Source organism: Chiloscyllium plagiosum, unplaced genomic scaffold (assembly GCF_037043375.1).
Source record: "Chiloscyllium plagiosum isolate Xiang-an unplaced genomic scaffold, Cpla_swu_hap1 HiC_scaffold_11, whole genome shotgun sequence".
NCBI lineage: Eukaryota > Metazoa > Chordata > Chondrichthyes > Orectolobiformes > Hemiscylliidae > Chiloscyllium > Chiloscyllium plagiosum.
Window position 1 is genome coordinate 57,687,065 of NW_028270149.1, and position 19,255 is coordinate 57,706,319.

Below are 19,255 nucleotides of genomic sequence, written 5' to 3' on the forward strand. Positions count from 1 at the left end.
TCAACTGGTTTATAAACCCTTCCCACCCAGTTCAAGGCACTCCACCCACCCACACTAAATGTGGTCACTGTCATTTCCTTCTCTATTGCGTGCTCTTGATTTTTAAGACAACGAAAGTCAGCTGTGAGTGATGTTTGGGCAGTGGTTTTCAGCCTCTTACTCTATGATTTGGTGAGGCCCCAAACATCCAGCTTCCCTTCCTGATGGCCCCCTGCTGTGTACAGTAACAGAGGAGTGTGACATCTACACGATGCCATGTTTGATCTCGTAGCACCATCTAAACCCATAACCTGACTATGATCTAAGACAACAGCAGCAAGTGCAAGTGACCATGATGTGAAAGTTTCTCTCTTGGACACACAGCATTCTGACTTGAAAATATATTGTATCTCCTGCATTATCACAAGGTCATATTCATGGAAGTCTCTCCAAAATGACATCATTGTTTTACCAATTCCACATGGTCTTCATTAGTTCCCAAAAGTGGATCACCACCACCTTCTCAAAAGCAATCAGGAATGGGCAATAAATCCTGGACTTGAAATCAATTCCCACATCCCGTGAATAGATAAAAAGGGTTTACAAATAGATTTACTAAACAACAAAGGATGCGAACATAAATAATAGCATTGTAGATCTACTGGAATTACAGGTTTAACTAACCCTTGTCAGATTCCAATCATACTGTTCAATAAATTGCTAAAGTGCAGTGTTAATTGAATCTTAATTTTCCAATATAGAATTTGCTGAAAAGAGGGATGTGTTGTTGAAGCTTTTTATCTTGCACTCACTAAGACAAATGCTAAGAGTGCCAAACAATCACAACAATTTGTACTACAAGAGATCAGACTGCTGATTAGGTGGCAACTCAACTCTGATTAGTTGAGGCACTGCCCTGGAAAAAAGCAACAGAGAACTGTGAGTTGCAAAAGCTCCCTGTCCATTCAAATAAAGCACAAAGCTTGAACATATTATTCTTGTTTGCAGAGAATAAATTCCTGCATGAGAATGTATATAACTTCAATCAAGCAATCACATTACGAGCTCAACTGATTACTTTAAATCTATGGTTTATGTAGCTATGAGTGCAATCAGGAATGTTCAACAAGTGCTGTATAACTGTGGTATCATATGGAATGGTCGACATTTTCTTCTGGGCTTTGCAAATATGGCTGGTTGAACAACAGACTGTACCCTATCCATTAGGAGCAACAAAGGAATGTGCTGTTAAGTTCAACCATTCAATCATAATACTGATGGTCAATATACAGTATCAATGTAAATTGCAGTGCACCATCTGTTCAAAATGCTTTAAACTCTTTCTCTTTTTACCAATTAGCTTCTAAATATTGATGATGATCAGGTGACACAAATAAATGTTTACCCATTCATGACACCATTCGGAACATTTTTAACAATGATCATACAGCATCACATAAACGTCACAAATGTGGTTACTAAATTTCCCACTATCATAAGACAGCCCCAGAGTTACTGAGTAAAAGTACTGCTTAAAGGGGAAACAAAAGTCACAAGATGGTGGTTTGTGTTAACCATTCCAATTTTCGAGATGTAAAACACAACACACTATAGTCCTGACATAGATTCCATCGACATTAAAGATTTTAAGTTGTTTATATCAAAAACCCAGATCTTGTCTGACTCCTGTGTGACTGCTGATTCTGTCTGATTCTGATGGGCTTTGCTTCTAGTTTTCTTTTTGAAGTAATGAGTCAGGGAAGTAGGCGTATGTTTAAAACCCTGAGACAGACAGATGAACGGTCAGATTACGTCAGGAAGCAGAAACCCATGCTCTGCTCTATAGAGCAAAGCTTACGTATTCCTGGCAATGGAAATTCCATAGACAGAAGAATAAAAGCATCATGCAGTGAACTAGCCAGACTTTCATTGACACAGAAGAAAGTAACAGCACAGATCAGGTAAGTGACTTCAAAACAAAATAACTTGTATCTTCAATTACAGGTCAGAACAAAAATAACTTGCTTTGCAACACTAGTATTTGAGCTACTGCAGCAACTGACCTCCATGTGTTTTCTGATGATCAATTATTTGTAATTTAAGCCCTGGAAATTTTAGCAAATGTTATAGTTTATGCATGAGCTAGTTGTTAGATTTTGAAAATTTCTGAAGCATATTTAAGCAAATAGAAAGTGAACGTCTACAAGTGTACAGAGCCTGCATCTTAGTACAGGCAGCAAAATAACACACTTGATCAGGAGGTACAGGGACTAGGGATAGTAAATGGAGGCAGTAACAATGTTATCATTATTGGTGATTCTCCAATATTAGCACCTCTATTAGGAGTGACAATGCCATCTTTGTGCTTGATACAATTTACAGTAATTGTGTAATGTGCAATGGGCACAGCAGAAATGTAATCAATATGGTGGGTACAGGCAGCAAAGCTGTATAAGCTGTGGGTGCTATGGTTTCTATGTACCTTACTTCACTCTATCAAATTGAAGTTTAAATATTGTTTAAATAAAATCTGAGCAATTTATTGTTGGTGTTAATGAAAGTCATTTACACCATGCTTAATTGAGTCATCGGAATCAATGCTTCTTATCAGTGAAAACTGTAACTAAATGCTTTTTGCATTCAGTTGTTGTTCAGTTGTCAGGTGTTCAGTGAAGTGAAAGTAAAATTGAATGAACTTCATGTGCTGCTATCTCATTTGAGATAACTCTGAAATTTTAAATACACTCAGAAGTCTGATGTTTCTGCTATTATCATCAGTCAGTAAATAAAAGTGAGCAGTAAAGCTTATAATTGGTTTATGGGGAATGATTGACGTCTGCAGGTCTTATACATTGAGGGATGATTTCTTTATGGGCTAATATTATGCTCATTTCACTTATCCAAATAAACACGTTGCTGAATAATTTATCAAAAGATAAAGAAGCTGTGCCAGTGGAGGTCCATCAGATATTTGATGATACTGCGGTTTGAGATTTGACATAAGGTATGTGTCAGACATATCAATTTTTTCTGGTTTGCTAGTACATAGCTTGGGTATTGCTGAAAAAGATGCACTTTTATTGAAGCTTTTCATCTTGCACTCAGGAAAATTTGCAAGAGTATCAATTTAGTGGGAAAACAACAGTATGAAAAGACTTTTTGCTGCTTGTTTGAAAAGTGGACTCTGGTTGACTCATTGCCATGGAGAATACAGCACTTAATGAGTGTAAATTAATTGCCAGGCTTTGTTTAAATCTAAGATTTAAACAAAACCTGGCAATTAACTGTCAGTTACTATTAACTGTTGCATTCTCCATGGCAACACTTCTACCAATCATAGTACATTTTCTAAACACTCAACACTTTCCTCTCATACAGTCCGAGTGTTAGTTTTCACCTTAAATTTCTATTCTCACAAATTGTCCAGGTGAGTGCAAGATGAAAATCTTCTGTAAAACATGTCTTTTTTCCGTAATATTCAAATTCATTTTTTGTAGATAGAAATCCTTGTGCAGACTTCCAACCCGTGTCTGGGCACACTCAACTCAAAGCCTTTGTCTTTCCAGTTCATATACCTCAAACTGCTGACAATAGGATTTACCATTGCCTTTAGCACAAATATTCCTCTCTTATTTCTTGGCAGCCAGAACTGATAGCAATAGTCAAAGATGCAGTCTGACCAGAGCACAGTACAGTTTTGTCTAATTGTTTTGTATTCATTTGCTTGGAAGTTTTATTTTGCATAATAGTATCAAATCTACAAAGATATTTACAAATCTTTTGACCTTACATTTCTAAATATCATTCGTACAATTTGTGTATTGGCATTACTTGTCTGCATTAAACATTCAGATCAACTCATTCTTTTTTTTTTAGCTGCTTCCTTCAATTTCATCCATCACTCAGTTTGGTATAATCTGCAAATTTACATTGATTTTTCTGAATCTATGTCATGAATGTAAATGGGAGACAGTTGTTGGCCCAATGCTGAGACCTGAGACAATCTATCCAAAACTTAGCCCCATTTCAAATAACTCCTCTGACCAGTAGTATTGGGCTCCATTCGTAAATTCATTTCTTATCCATTACTAAAATTTAGCCTGAAATTCCACAGCTTTAAGATTGCCAATATCTGTTCCTGTACAACTTTGTCAAAAGACTTTTGGAAATTGACATATAGCATGTGATAGGACTTTCACATCATTTCTGCTTTGTAACTTCAGAAAATCCATTGAACTAAGTTAGTAATGCGGGTTCCTCCTTTTGAAAGCATGTTTGGTTTCTTTCTCTGAAAGTAATTTTCATTAGTAGCAGTCAAGTTGTTTTTGAAATACTAAAGAGTTTCAACTTAGTTTCAATGCACAAAAACATTTTTATGAACTCCTGTCATTTTTTTTGATAATTTTAGAATTTATTTTACTTACTTTTTCTGCAGCAAACCCTTGGTTTGTTTGGTGCTTTCCACAACCAAAAAAATATACCCAAGTGTGTAATGGCGCTGTGATAGAGTACTTTGCTGACTAATACTGAGTTTAAAGGATTGATGGTCAACTTTGATGTGTTCATTAACTGTCACAAACTTGGCACAAGAATTAACTGTTTACCTGGGCAAGACATCTTATGTCAGGCAGGTGGGGAGACAGAAATAGCATACAAAAAAGTTATCAATAAAAAAACAGATTCTATATCATTATTTGCAAGAAAGATTTAATACAGGTGGAAGACTTTATTTGGGCACTTTTTAGTTTGTAATGGTGAGTAATGTCAGTTCAACCTCTCAAAAAAGCTAGATGTGGCATCATAAATTGATTTCAGACATGTATCAGTTCAACCGAAAGTGTGCAAATATAACCTCTGCCCAAAAGAGTTACATGGTTTATTAATGGGGCATTTAACAATGTTTTTATCCTTCTTGATTCATTTGTTGCTGAAACTTGGGTTCTTATTAATCAGAAGAAAAATCCTTGATGGTGAGTACCAAATTATTCAGAGTTCCTTTTTAAAGGAAATGTTAATATCCGAATAAAGACATTAGCAGAGTGATAGATTGGTCTGTCCCACAAAGGTTCAAAATTATGACTCAGAATTGCACACAAAAGCATCCCGCTCTTGGCATGATGGGAACAAGCTTGCCTTAAAGCTCTTAGAAACTACTGGAATGGTTTTCATTACAATTCAGCACTAATGTGTTCTTTTCTTTCCATGGTTTAGGTTGGAACCATGGCTGATTTGTCATCTGCACAATCTCCCTATGCCAATGTTTCCCAGCCAATAATAGATGTCTTTGTACTATCGAAGGACACTAACTGCACCATTGAAGATGGTTTCCTTGCAGTGGGTCTGCCTATTTTCTACATTGTTATCTGTGTCATCGGGCTCCTTGGTAACATACTGGCCTTATGGGTATTTCTCTTCAACCAGAGGAAGCCAACGTCTATTTCTGTTTACATGAAGCATCTGGCTATGGCTGACCTCTTGTTGTTACTCTGCCTTCCATTCAGGATCACCTACCATTTTGGAGAGTACAAGTGGATGGTTAGGTGCTACTTCTGTAAGATCATCGGGACATTTTTCTACATCAACATGTATGCCAGCATTTTATTCCTTGGATTGATCAGCCTGGACCGTTACTTAAAGATCACGAAACCTCTCCGTAAGTTTAGAGTCCACAGTGTGAAATGGAGCTCGGGCATATCCAGGGCTGTGTGGCTGGCTATCATCTTATTCATGCTGCCCTTTGTTGTGGTCAGCAGCTTAAAGTCAAATGAAACAAAATGCTTCCACTACAAGAACCAGAGTGTGACTGCGGGTGTAATGAATCTAACAGCTGTCATGTTTATTTTTATTCTCTCCTGGCTATTCCTGGTATCCTATGCCAAGATTGCAGTCAAACTCTATAACATTTCTGAAGGGAAGAAAAAGCAGCAGATCAAGAAAGTGAGCACCAGAGCCATTATAAAGACCTTCATTGTCCTCGCAATCTACATTGTGTGTTTCATACCTTATCACATTGTTCGAGTCCCTTATGTCCTCTCACAGATGGAGATCATCTCCAGTTGTCACGCTAAGCAGTTTCTGCATATGGCCAATGAACTGGTTCTGTGCCTGTCCGCCCTAAACAGCTGTCTTGATCCAGTCATTTATTTCTTCCTATCCAACTCTTTTCGCAGGATTATTATTTACACCATTAAAGGAAGGTTTAGTAAAACCTTTCCTAAGACAAATGGAACCAGGAGCAGTTTCAAATCCATCACAGACATCTGAGATTCAGAGCTGCCGATACTGAGTTAAGTGGATAGAAGCTGAAAGCATGGCCTTTAGGCAAACACCACCGCAGTGATCATTTCAATTCAAGGTAATGCATGGCACAGCAGTATTTCAGGCAATGTTTGCAACAGCCTTCCTAGAGACAGCAGGGATAACTACTCATAGAGAAGGAAAAAAAGCTGCAGATGCTGGAATCCTCCTGCCTGTCAACCCATAGAGAAGAGGGCACATCAAATACTCAAGTTATGCCAGTGTTTCAAATGTTTAATGTCTGGTCATGACAAAGAGAGCTCAGCGAGAAGAATTTAAAGTCACAGTTTTGTTAAGCCAAATGTATCACTATAATGCTGCAATCATTGAAATGGCAATTATGTATCATCACAGCAAGAACCTCTGAAAATATCATAAATGGATTTTCAGCTGGTCCTGATTTGCATATTCTCTAATGTGGATTTATAGACATTTTTGCAAAGAAGATGCAAAATCGAATTAAACTTAATTCCAATGTTACAGCAGTAGGAACATTTCACCAGTTCATTACATACCTTTTACAATGCAGGAACTATTTACAATGCAGGAACTATTTACAATGCAGGAAGGCAGGTTACAACATGCGCAAGCTCCAAGCCACAGCAATACGAACACAGTACCTGTGTGAACCAGGGAATTTCTCCAGCTTGTGTGGACATCAAGAATTCCTGGTCACCTAGGCATAGGCAGGTCAGTTTTCCCAAAGTATTTTACATCTTGCAGTACATACGTGTTATAGGAGACAGTTTACAAAATAAATGATTTGTTGGTTAATAAGGAATCAATTTCCTATGCAGGACATTCAAACCGAAACGTGATGTTTGGTCTTGACAGCAACATCTGCCTCTGAAGTTGAAGAGCTGACTCACCTGACTCTTGTATTTAGTGCAAATTCATTTTCCAGTGCAGAAAGTCAGCGTAATCTTCATAAAGACTCAAAATATTGTGCAGAACAACAGATGAATTGAGCCCAATATCTTGTAATGGATTAAACAGTTATTCCATGTTAGATTGTAAATTGTTTTAGATGTTTTATAAATACCTGGGAATATTGGAAATCTGAAATCAATAGATTGAAAGTTCAGGAGAAACTCAGCCAGTCTGACTGAGATGACTCTAATTAATCCAAATGTTGAAAAATCATTAGAATGATACAGTTAAATCTGTTTCTCTCTTCACAGATGCTACCAGACCTGTTGAGTTTCTTCAGTAGTTTCTGTTTGTATGTCTTTACTTGGGGCCAGACAAGATTTGTATTATTAAAGAAATTGTAATATTAGACTGTTACTAGATGTAAAATGTATTTGGAATTTTGCATTACAAAGCAAGAATTATATGAACGATCAGCACTTTAAAATCTAGTGAGAAGAATCCTTTTTGCACAAGTTAAATATATTATTTTTATTCTTCACTCTGGTTTTGCACTTTTATATAAAAAAGCTCTACTCTCTGAATGTGGAGTGATTTATCAGAAATCACTGCAGCACACACACTGATAAATTTCAACTTGGTGTTTTACCTTTGTAATAAGATCCTTTAGTTCACTAAGCAACAACAGTGGCAAAACATACACCTCAGGATTTCCCAGGACGGTGCTCAGTACGCTGTGGAATCCTCAGTACGGTGCCCAGTACACCTGGAGTTTCCAGTACAGTGTCCAGTATGCTGTGGAATCCATAGTACCGTTCTCAATATGCTGTGGAGTCCCCAGTACGGTGCCCAGTAAGCTGTGGGATCCCCAGTACCATGCCCAGTATGCTGTGGGATCCCCAGTACGGTGCCCAGTACGCTGTGGGATTCCCAATACGGTGCTCAGTAGGCTGTGGGATCCCCAGTATGGTGCTCAGTACGCTGTGGGATCCCCAGTACGGTGCCCTGTATGCTTTGGAGTCTCCCAGTATGGTGCCCAGTATGCTTTGGGATCGCCAGTACAGTGCCGAGTACACTGTGGGATTCCCACTACGGTACCCAGAACGCTGTGGAATTCCCAGAATGGTGCCCAGTACGCTGTGGGATCCCCAGTATGGTGTTCAGTATGCTGTGGAGTCTCCAGGACAGTTCCCAGTATGCCTGGAGTTTCCAGTACGGTGCCCAGTACGCTGTGGAGTCTCCCAGTATGGTGCTGTGAGATCCCCAGTACGGTGCCCAGTACGCTATGAGATCCTATGTACGGTGCTCAGTACGCTGTGAATCCCCAGTACGGTACCCAGTATGCTGTGGGATCCCCAGTACGGTGCTCAGTACGCTGTGGGAACCCCAGTACGGTGCTCAGTACGCTGTGGGAACCCCAGTACGGTGCTCAGTACGCTGTGGGATCCCCAGTACGGTGCTCAGTACGCTGTGGGATCCCCAGTACGGTGTTCAGTACGCTGTGGGATCCCCAGTACGGTGCCTAGTATGGTGTCCAGTACGCTGTGGGATCCCCAGTACAGTGCCCAGTACACTGTGGAATTCCCAGAATGGTGCCCAGTACACTGTGGGATCCCCAGTATGGTGCTCAGTTCGCTGTGGAATTCCCAGTACGGTGCCCAGTACGATGTGGAGTCTCCCAGTACAGTGCCCAGTACGCTGTGGGATCCCCAGTACGGTGCCCAGTACGATGTGGAGTCTCCCAGTACAGTGCCCAGTACGCTGTGGGATCCCCAGTACGGTGCCCAGTACGATGTGGAGTCTCCCAGTACAGTGCCCAGTACGCTGTGGGATCCCCAGTACGGTGCCCAGTACGATGTGGAGTCTCCCAGTACGGTGCCCAGTACGCTGTGGGATCCCCAGTACAGTGCCCAGTACGCTGTGGGATCCCCAGTACGGTGCCCAGTACGATGTGGAGTCTCCCAGTACAGTGCCCAGTACGATGTGGGATCCCCAGTACGGTGCCCAGTACGATGTGGAGTCTCCCAGTACGGTGATCAGTACACTGTGGAATCCCCAGTACGGCGCTCAGTACGATGTGGAGTCTCCCAGTACAGTGCCCAGTACGCTGTGGGATCCCCAGTACGGTGCCCAGTACGATGTGGAGTCTCCCAGTACGGTGATCAGTACACTGTGGAATCCCCAGTACGGCGCTCAGTACGCTGTGGAATCCCCAGTATGGCGCTCAGTATGCTGTGGAATCCCCAGTACGGTGCCCAGTATGCTGTGGAGTTCCCAGTACAGTGCCCAGTATGCTGTGGAGTTCCCAGTACAGTGCCCAGTATGCTGTGGAGTTCCCAGTACAGTGCCCAGTATGCTGTGGAGTTCCCAGTACAGTGCCCAGTATGCTGTGGAGTTCCCAGTACAGTGCCCAGTACACTGTGGAGTTCCCAGTACAGTGCCCAGTACACTGTGGAGTTCCCAGTATGTTGTGAAATCCCTAGAACCGCATGCAGTTCCTAGTGCACTGCTCAGTCCACTGTGGAGTTCCCGCAGAGTGGTCAGTCCAACGTAAAGTTCCAATACTTTGCAATACAGATATTTCATGCATAGCTCTCAGCACGCTGCATAATGTTAACTATGGAAGTCCAAACAATCGAGTTCTTAGCTCAATCCCTAGTTCCCCACTCATAACTCAGGTCTTCACGCATTTTCATTCTGCAATAAGCCCCAGCTCCATTGATTCATGTTTAGTTGTCCAGGCAATTGTCCAAGTTGGACATGTTGGACCCGTCCCTATTACATCAGGTACCTTTTCTGAATGTTTACCCACAGTGCAATAGAAAATTCAAAAAAGCTTTGTGAGGGCTTTTCAGTGGACATAAACTGTCAATTACATCCAATGATCTTGTCCCTGGTTCACCATCCAACAGCCAAGAGATCCTGAAAATATGCAGCAAGCACTCTCAGTAGCTGCCTTAGTCCACTTTCTCTCCACATTTTCAGGTATGATGCTAATTTTATGCAGTTGCCAGGATTCAGACATAAAACATTTTGTTTTCAGATTTAGCACTTAGTTGACTGGGATGTCTGATATATGCCATTGCAGTAGTTAAATGCCGCTCTGTTTTCTGACTGCACTGGACCAAGCTACATAGTGTGGCCATGCTTCAGACATCTCAGCGAAGATAAGCTGGGTGAGCGTAGATGCAAATGCCAGGAGGCCTGCTAATATTGTTGGTCAAAAATACCACTGATATAATGATTTCACTTATTGTCAATATTATCATCATATACTTCAATAATTTGAGTACCTCCATCTTGGTCTTAATTGACATAGAATAGTGATTGAGATTTCCTGATCTGGTTGGAGTGTGAGCCTTAGACGGAGACAATGTGAAGCTCTGGTTGTGACATAATCTGTGCTTCAGAAGCCCACTCGTTGTCTGAGCTGATAGCCGAAGGTTGTGCTCTTGACCAGGGTAATAGAATCTGATAACAAGTCAAAAAGGAAGGAGGTGGGTGAACTGGCTGAAATTGCAAAAATAAACAATAATTCACTGAGCCAACAAGGAATTAGTTTTGAACGAACAACCCAGATTCTTATATCATTGAGGAAGCTGAGAGTTCAAAAGTTTAGGTGCCACAGTAATGAACAAATAGAGAAAAAAAATGATTGAAGAAATTCTAATGGTTTATCCAAAGATAATAGACAAAGGACAACACATCGCTGTTAATTTCAGTGGGAAATTAACCCTATCAGAAACTTCTAGTTTATCACAGTTGCTGCCATTAGTAAACACAACAAAATCAGCCAAGTGACTTTCTCCATTAAAGCCACAATTGCTTGCTAAAATCTATAACAATTTAAAGCACAGACAGCATTCAAGCCAACCAGGCTATGTTATGCTATCACTTTAAAAGTGATGCTTTCAGCATGATGTCTCTTTATAAGAATTCCAACATGAGCCTGTACTTGGATGTCATCATGTGACCAGAAGTACAGATCCTCTGCATTGTAACAGCTAGGACACAGGCTATGTCTGGGGATTACTCTGTAACGTTTGTACTAGTTTAGCTGTAAGTAAACCAACTAGAAATCTTCAAGAAAACAGAACCCATGTACCTCATTTGTGTTACATATTAGTAACAAAAATCATTGTTACATGGCATAAAGTGTAAGAACTTCTTTACAGTCCATGCCAGCAATTATGATCATCTCTTCCCACCTAATTGACATTTATATGGTGTCTTCAGATGTCACAGGGAACTTTTCACTCTGACGATTAAACAAAATCTGACATTGAACCACAAAAGGAGAAACGCAATATGACCACAAAATCGATCTAACAGGTAGGCTTTAAGGAACACTTTAAAGTGAGTGAGGGGAGTGAGAAGCAGAGTCGGGGGAGAGAAAGAGGTTTATGAAGGATATTACAGACTTTAGGCAGGAGTTAGTCACAGCTCTGCTGCAGTTAGCTCTATGGTTGTATTTCAGGGACACACATAGAGCTGTAACTTATGTTAACCCTATGCAAAAGCTTTGGTAAGTATGAGTGACAGTTAACATTGCGAAAAAATTCAAAGAACATAATTTAATCTTCCACAGCTAAATGACAGAATTTCACTACTCTGACACATAGTGACCAAGAGGCGCATTTTCCTGCAAAGTCTTTAAAATAAATATCAAGAGTGTTTCAGATGGAGGGGACATAATGAGGGAACTTTCATAGCCATTGCAGCACAACCTTATTCAGGATTTGAACAAATCGCCTACACCATCCTAGTGCCTCAGAGAAAAATCTACACCCTCTGTTACCTTGTTCCATCAAGAATATAATCATTTCCCTTTTGAATTTGAACCAAGTCATGATCATTTACTATTCTAAATGACAATTAATTCCAGCTGCAAATAAGGTTAGTCTTCTTTATAGTATCTTTCTCAACTAGAAAGTTGTTGAAAGAGTGGAATGTCATTCTGCAGCTTGAACTGTTGGCTTACTGTTACTTCTTGGAGCAGGAAAATCGACATTTAGGGCAAAAACACTTCATCAGCATGAATTCCTGATGAAGGGCTTTTGCCCGAAACGTCAATTTTCCTGATGAAGGGCTTTTGCCTGAAACGTTGATTCTCCTGCTTCTCAGATGTTACCTCACCTGTTGTGCTTTTCCAGCACCACACTGTCGACGCTAACCTCCAGCATCTGCAGTTCCCACTTTCGCCTACTTTTACTTCTGGTCTTTTATACCTTCTTTTCCTGTTCAGTTCTTGGACCTTAGTTCAAATTCATGAGAAGTCAAAACTTCTCATTTCTTTCAAAATGTCTGTTCTAAATTTGAGATAAGCTTTTCCAAACATGCTTCTGATAACAGAGCACAAGCAGTTCCTGTTTCTTACGTTTAGCAATTGGAATTAGTCTGTACTTGCATGAGATCTATCTCACCTGGAGCAAGCACAATATTCACACATTCAGACTTCGTTTTACTTTCAAAATGTAAAGCAAGCTCATTTAACAAGCGATCATATAACAACTATGCATATATACACAGAAGTAAGTATATTAGTTGACTTCTCGACAAAATAATGTACAGATCACAGCTGTAAGAATGAAACTAGTTGTTTACAAATAGCTTTCTAAGCCACAAAATGATTCTTCTGCTCACAGTGGGAGTTTACAAAAATCCAAGTGCCTTTTGAAATTTCAAATTGACTTGTCTCTCCTTCGAGAGTTTCAAACTGACTGCATCCATTGTTGAATGAAGTATTGTTTTAACTTTCAATTTAATTTAATCGCAATTTAACTCCTCAACACCCAGAAATGAGTAAAAACATACTGAAAGTTGCTCCACGTGCAGGAAAGGTCTTGCTGGATTTCTTGCACAATTCTGCTTCATTTCCCACCATAGCCTATGTTGTTCAGGCCTCTATAAGATTCCATCCTTGGTCTCTTTATACAGCAGTATAAGTCAGAATTTTGGATATTTTTCTGGGTCTTTAGATTACTTTACTTTACAGTGTGGAAACAGGCCCTTCGGCCCAACAAGTCCACACCGACCCGCCGAAGCACAACCCACCCATACCCCTACACTTACCCCTTACCTAACACTACGGACAATTTAGCATGGGAGGAAACCGGAGCAAACCCACGCAGACACGGGGAGAATGTGCAGACTCCACACAGTCAGTCGCCTGAGGCAGGAATTGAACCCGGGTCTCTGGCGCTGTGAGGCAGCAGTGCTAACCACCGTGCCACCCACGAGCATGGGCTACCTCCCAATGTATCAAATCCTCAAGGATAAAGCCATCATCCATCCTGAGCACATGTCCAAGCTTCGCTTGATTAGCGCTAGCATTCTCATCCAAAACACAACTGCTTCATCAATGACCTTATTCTTCCTGTGTGTTACCAAATTGCACCATACATGTATTTTACAGAAATTAAACCAACAGCACAGTGTTGTTAAAGTATGAATTGGAAAATTTTGGGAAACCAAGGTCAGGAAGTTGGAGTGGAAGATTGGGTTTCACAGGGGGAATGGTCTCTTCAGAGCACTGAAAGGGGACAGAAGAGGAAAGATATATTTGGTAATCAAATATGGGGCAGTAGAAATGATGGAAGCCGCATGAAGTGGAAAGTGAGGACAAAGGGAAGCCTTTTGTGATTCAGGAGGGAAAGGAAGGACTTAGACGGGAATTGTGGTAATTGGGTCAGATGTGGTGAAAGGCCTAATCAGTCATAATGGAAGGACATCTCTCACCATATCACATTGTCATGACATATTCCCAACTCACATAGAGCACAATTCTCCACTTCAGTGCTTCATTTTGGAGCATCACAGGCTAGGCCGGCTTTTATGGCTCTGAGGAGTCAAAGACAATATTCTGGGTGTGGAGTCACATCTACGCCAGATTAGATAGGGATGGTAGATTTCTTTCCCTAGAGGACATTAGTGAACTAGAAAGCTTTTCTAACAGCAATCAACATTGGTCACCATTAGGCCAAGTCTTTATTTCAGATATTACTGGTTTCAAATTTCCATCTGCCATGCTAGGATTTGAACTCAGGCTCTCCTTTGGTGGTCCTAAGGGAAGAGGATGGCCCTCTCTTCCACCACCCCATCTGCCAGGATCTCCAGTTGCTGCTGACAAAGCAGGATGCCAGCTTACCCCTATTGGCCATCTCTGAGGCAAGCCTTTACAAACAGGAACTGCGAAGGGCAGCTCCTGACTGACAGAGCCTGACCTAGTGTAGGGCTAAGATTTAAATATGGTGCTCCCATTGGGAATCCCAGGAGACCCTGGTACTGGTGAGTACTTATGCTGGTGATCAGTGCATAATGGTATGGGCGGAGCCCTATAGTGCTCTGGTGCAGACATGATGAGGTGGGTAAGAAACCCTCCCGGAAACTCCCCGAAATTGACACCTAGCTATTTTTTGGTGATAGCCCAGTTTTAGTGAACTGTCATTTAGCTCCCTCCACTGGCTGTAACTGTTATCACAGCAGCAACTTTCCACTCTGCACAGCTAGAGGCTATTAAAAAGAGACCACATAGCATGCTCACTGGTACCAATGGCATTAGTTTTCTAAACCAATTCTATGTGTTGCTGCATTCAAATATTAATGCTAATACAATATAACACATGAATGGAAGAGAAAGGACCAAGGACTTGAAAAGACAATTTAGCTGATTGAAGCTCAAACACCTGAAACTTAACTCTCCTGTTGTAGCATCCACTGCAATTGTTCCTCACGTGTCATTCTCATTAAACTTGGGATCGATGTTCCAAGAAGCACCTGGAATTACCTCAACATGGTTTACGCTGACATTGCCAAATCAGGAGGTCATTGTACTTGTCAATGACCTGTTGAGGATTTTGTCATGGGTCTCTTGAGTTACAGATTTGCAGTTATTAATGTCGGCATCGATGTAAAATAGGGTGAGGTAGTTGTAAGTAGCTGAGTCATGGGGAAACCAGTGGAAACATTGTTAGTTTGTGTTCTTTACCAGTGCTCTGAGAGATAAGAAGTAGGGTAGATGAGAGCCCCACTCTTTAACTCTCTCCGCAACTTTACTGAGCTTTGATTGCTGTGGACAGATGACAAGCTCTCCCAGTGAAGCCCAGAGACCCACAATCCCACAATTGTAGATCTTGATCTCCTCCTAAGATTGCCGTACTTCCTCCTCCTCTGGGGAGGGACCAGGGGCAGGCAATGGTGCTTCCTCATCCTCATCTCAGTGGAGAAGAAGTATTTTCTGGGTGGAACTAATGCTGTCAATAGAAGCTAACAGTTTAGCAATAATACACTCAACAATAGCAATGCCAACAAAAAGACCAATCTCCCCATCCTGCACCTTCATTCATTTGACTGATAAAGGTGCAGATATTATCTACATGCCTAGTAATATTTTTGATGAGGTCAGTGACCCCCATGATGCATTTACCTTTGACAATGGCGCAAACTCCACCTTCCTTTGCAAGTATGTAATCGAGGGCATATCGATTGTTGGGTAAATAGGCGCAATTCTGAAAGCATGTCCCTAACTCCTGAGAAGGCAGCAGTTGTCTCATTACCCAAGAGGGGGAAACCAGAAATGAGATAATTATGGTTTTGATGGCGAATAATTCCCACAAATCCTCCTACAGAAAAAAAAGCACTAAGAAATGCATGGAGGGACGTTCCCAGTAAGAAGCGGGCCCATCTTTGTGATTTCCTTGAACATATGGGTAAGAGATGTGGTTATTGTATCAGAATGGTTCCTTCCATCTCACAATTGGGAAGATGTGGGTACCATTCGGGGCCTCATAATGAAGGTGAGTGCTATTACCCATTCCACAAAGGGCCTGAATACCAGTGAGAACAGAGACACACTCCTCCTCGAGGCATACACATGAGATGCGAGGTCCTTAAGGGAAGCAGTGGCGACTGGTACATTTGATCATGGCACAGGGGATAGTCTTAGTCACATTTGCATAGGTGCATCCCCATCCCTTACCATTGTAGCAATACGGGTAGGCCAGCCCAGATTTATTGGAGAAGGCCTATAAGCAACTGACAGGTGGAGATAAGTAATAATCAAAAGAAATATTATGCCTAGTAAATGCTTTAGAAGTGTTCCATACTCCTTTGTTGGGATTCAAGAGGAGGAAAGGGGTCAAAGAGGCTTTTGCTGAAGTAAGGACGTAACAAGCCACTTCATCCCTACCAAATATTCTATTGTGACTTTGGAGAAACAAATTGCTAGTGAAAGATAACATTTCCTTATATTCTCTTTTGCACCATGACCTCTTTGAATGGGGGTAAGGCTTTCCAGGGTCGCCCATAGTACAACTGAAATCAAACTGGCACACAACACCTTGACAGGGTAAAGACCATTAGGGCTTGCTCAGTAAATGGATTATTTGATCTTGTTGATGTAGTTGACCACTGCGCCAGTCATCCTGGGTAACATTCCACACATCGACGGAGTCAGTCTCTTGTTGATGTAGTTGACCGCTGCGACAGCCATCTTGGGTAACGTTCCACGCATCGACAGAGTCAGTCTGTTGGTATACAAGGACATCTTCTTGCATAGATAGTACACAGTTCTCTGGTTGCTCAGGATCACACAGATAGACAGTCCCTTCTTGTGCACTAATGCTGACAATGGCAAGTTCATATAGCAGAGTGAGCTTGATCTCGATCCTCGTAATCATTTCTGAAGCAAAGGTTAGAATATCTTATTTGCGGCTGGTAATTCCCGGACTAGTTTGTACTGTTGGTCTGGATCATGTCAGTGACTCCAGGCGAAAAACATTACAAAAGCATAGGGTTAGACAAAGGTAATTGAGCTTCATGATTATTGTTCAATTGTATGTCACTTCCATCAGACAGATAGCAACATCTTTCAGTATTGTAACACAAGCCATTTGTATTCGGGTTACTCCCAGAATTTCACTGCATTTACGTTTGTATCACCCTTGAACATATTGAGCAAATTGGCCAGTTTGTTCTTGCGGTCAGGGGCATGCTTCATTAACATAACTCTATTTCCCGGGATGGGACCCAGTTTAGGATGGCACAGGCCACATATCTCCATGATATCGATCAGCTATGAAGACAGGATGCTTCATTTTCAAAAGAAGGAAAGGTCTGTAACAAGTGGGTGGTTCAAATTAAGGCTGGGGACAATCAGGAGATATTAGGGGCTCAGTGGGTATGAGGAACAAAATCCCAATCCTCAAAAAGGGTCGGTATGCCAGACATAGGCTCAGGATTCCTAGTAGAATCTAAAATCTTTATTTTATATTATTGTTGCTTTAACAGTTTATATTTTCCTCAACCTTAGTGATCTTACACTAAGGTCCCTTTTATTTTTCATTTACCCATTCACAGTCACTACCCAGCTTTTGGGAGGTGACTAGCTATATACCTATGCTATACATACAACTATCCTCCAATCACTTGCAGAATTTCTTCAACTGGCTAGAAAGGTAGCTTTCCATTCTTTAGTTAATAACGAATTAATGCAACCATGCTTCAAATTAATCCTATGGTGCCGTGACTCGTGGACTCGGCACGGACTGCTAGTGGACAGCAATGTAAGAGCCTTGAGTCTTTCACTGTTGAATGTTGAGGAATTAGCCAGCCAGCCATGAGCATTTTATATCCATTTGGTTTTCCTGCCATTCAAGTAGTTGCTGTTTACTGCCCTAGTCCAACCTGAAAAGGAGTGGTCTTGGCAAGGGGAGGGGGGTGAGAGATATATATAAACAAAGAGAGATTGTATACACAAAGAGAGATTATATCCACAAAAAAGAGAGATACATAAACAAAGAGATTATATATAAAAACAGAGTACAATTATATAGTGATTATATACACAAAGGGAGATTATATACACAAAACATGACAGAGATTATATAGCATATACACAAAAAAGAGAGAAATTATATACACAAAAGGAGAGAGATTATATACACAAAAAAGAGAGAAATTATATACACAAATAGAGATTATATACACAAAATAGAGAGAGAGAGAGATTATACACAAATAGAGAGAGAGAGATTATATACACAAATAGAGAAAGAGAGAGATTATACACGATAAAAGGGGGGAGAGTGACATCTGAGGACTGAGTTGAGAAATGCAGAGTTGAGAAACGGATCCGAAAACAAGGAGAGAGAGGGTCAGGAACCTCTCAGAGCTGAGAGGCCCCTCTTTTGGGGTCTAGATCTTCACCATCCAAGCAGAAGAATTCAGAATTTCAATGGAGCAAATCTCTAAATTCTACTCAACAGGATTGAAAACCGGAGGCCCAACGTCCAGGATGTGATCCTCTCTGTGCGCCAGGGATAGCATCCATGACACCTGAGGGCAGCTGATACTGGCAGCTGAGATGTCCTTACCAGCAATGCAAAATGTCCACTGGGGAGCTGATTTAAATCCCAGATATCCTTGGATGAAAATAACATGGGAAGTTGTGTATACAAACTGCTTTCTCTTCTGATTGAACGCTGAGTAGCTGGTATGCCTTTTTCACGTAATAAATATCATTTAATAGCTAGAGGGATAGCAGGGCAGGTCTGATTCCTAAAGGGCACATCCTATTTCATATAGGAATTCCAGGATATTTCCTGTCCCAAATAATTGTGTAAGCAGGAAGGTACATTCATCTGCAACAGCTTGAGCTTTGGGTTTCCGGCATCACTTCAGCACATCTGTGATGCAGAGAGCTATATGATAAAACATTTGTAAATGTGGTCATCCCGGGAGAGAGTGGGAATAGGTGACAAGGAGAAAGGAAAAAGGCAGGGGGTGCAAGAGTTCCTGAATGCATCTCCGTCTCCAACTGGTAATCGGTTCTGAATACTGATGAAAGTGATGGTTCATTTCGGGAGTATAGCTGTAACCAAGTTGGCATTAGATAATTATAAGAATCCACAAATTACAGCAGAATTAGGCCATTTGGCCCCTTGTGCCTGCTCCATCACTTAATAAAATCATGATTGTGTTCATGTTTGTCTTGAATTCCATATTGCCTTTGATAACCTTTGATTCCATTGTCTCACAAGAACACTATGAGTACAAGCTTGAGTTATAGTAAAGGTATGGTAAATGACTATAAGAAGATACCCAGTGGATT

The 19,255-nt window shown here is 41.1% G+C and overlaps 1 protein-coding gene across 2 annotated transcripts; it reads left to right on the forward strand.

Moving 5' to 3' along the window:
* The first annotated feature begins 1,807 nt into the window (after nt 1–1,807).
* gpr34l (G protein-coupled receptor 34 like) lies at nt 1,808–7,633 on the forward strand. 2 transcript variants are annotated; one of them, XR_006313852.2, is made up of 3 exons: nt 1,808–1,940; nt 5,191–6,966; nt 7,074–7,633. XR_006313852.2 is itself a non-coding variant. In XM_043705238.2 (2 exons), the coding sequence occupies exon 2, from the start codon at nt 5,200–5,202 to the stop codon at nt 6,241–6,243; it is 1,044 nt and encodes a 347-aa protein (XP_043561173.2). In that variant the 5' UTR covers nt 1,808–1,940; nt 5,191–5,199; the 3' UTR covers nt 6,244–7,633. The 2 variants fall into 2 exon arrangements, 1 of the variants encoding a protein (XP_043561173.2); XM_043705238.2 differs by having other exon boundaries at nt 5,191–7,633.
* The last annotated feature ends 11,622 nt before the right edge of the window (nt 7,634–19,255 follow it).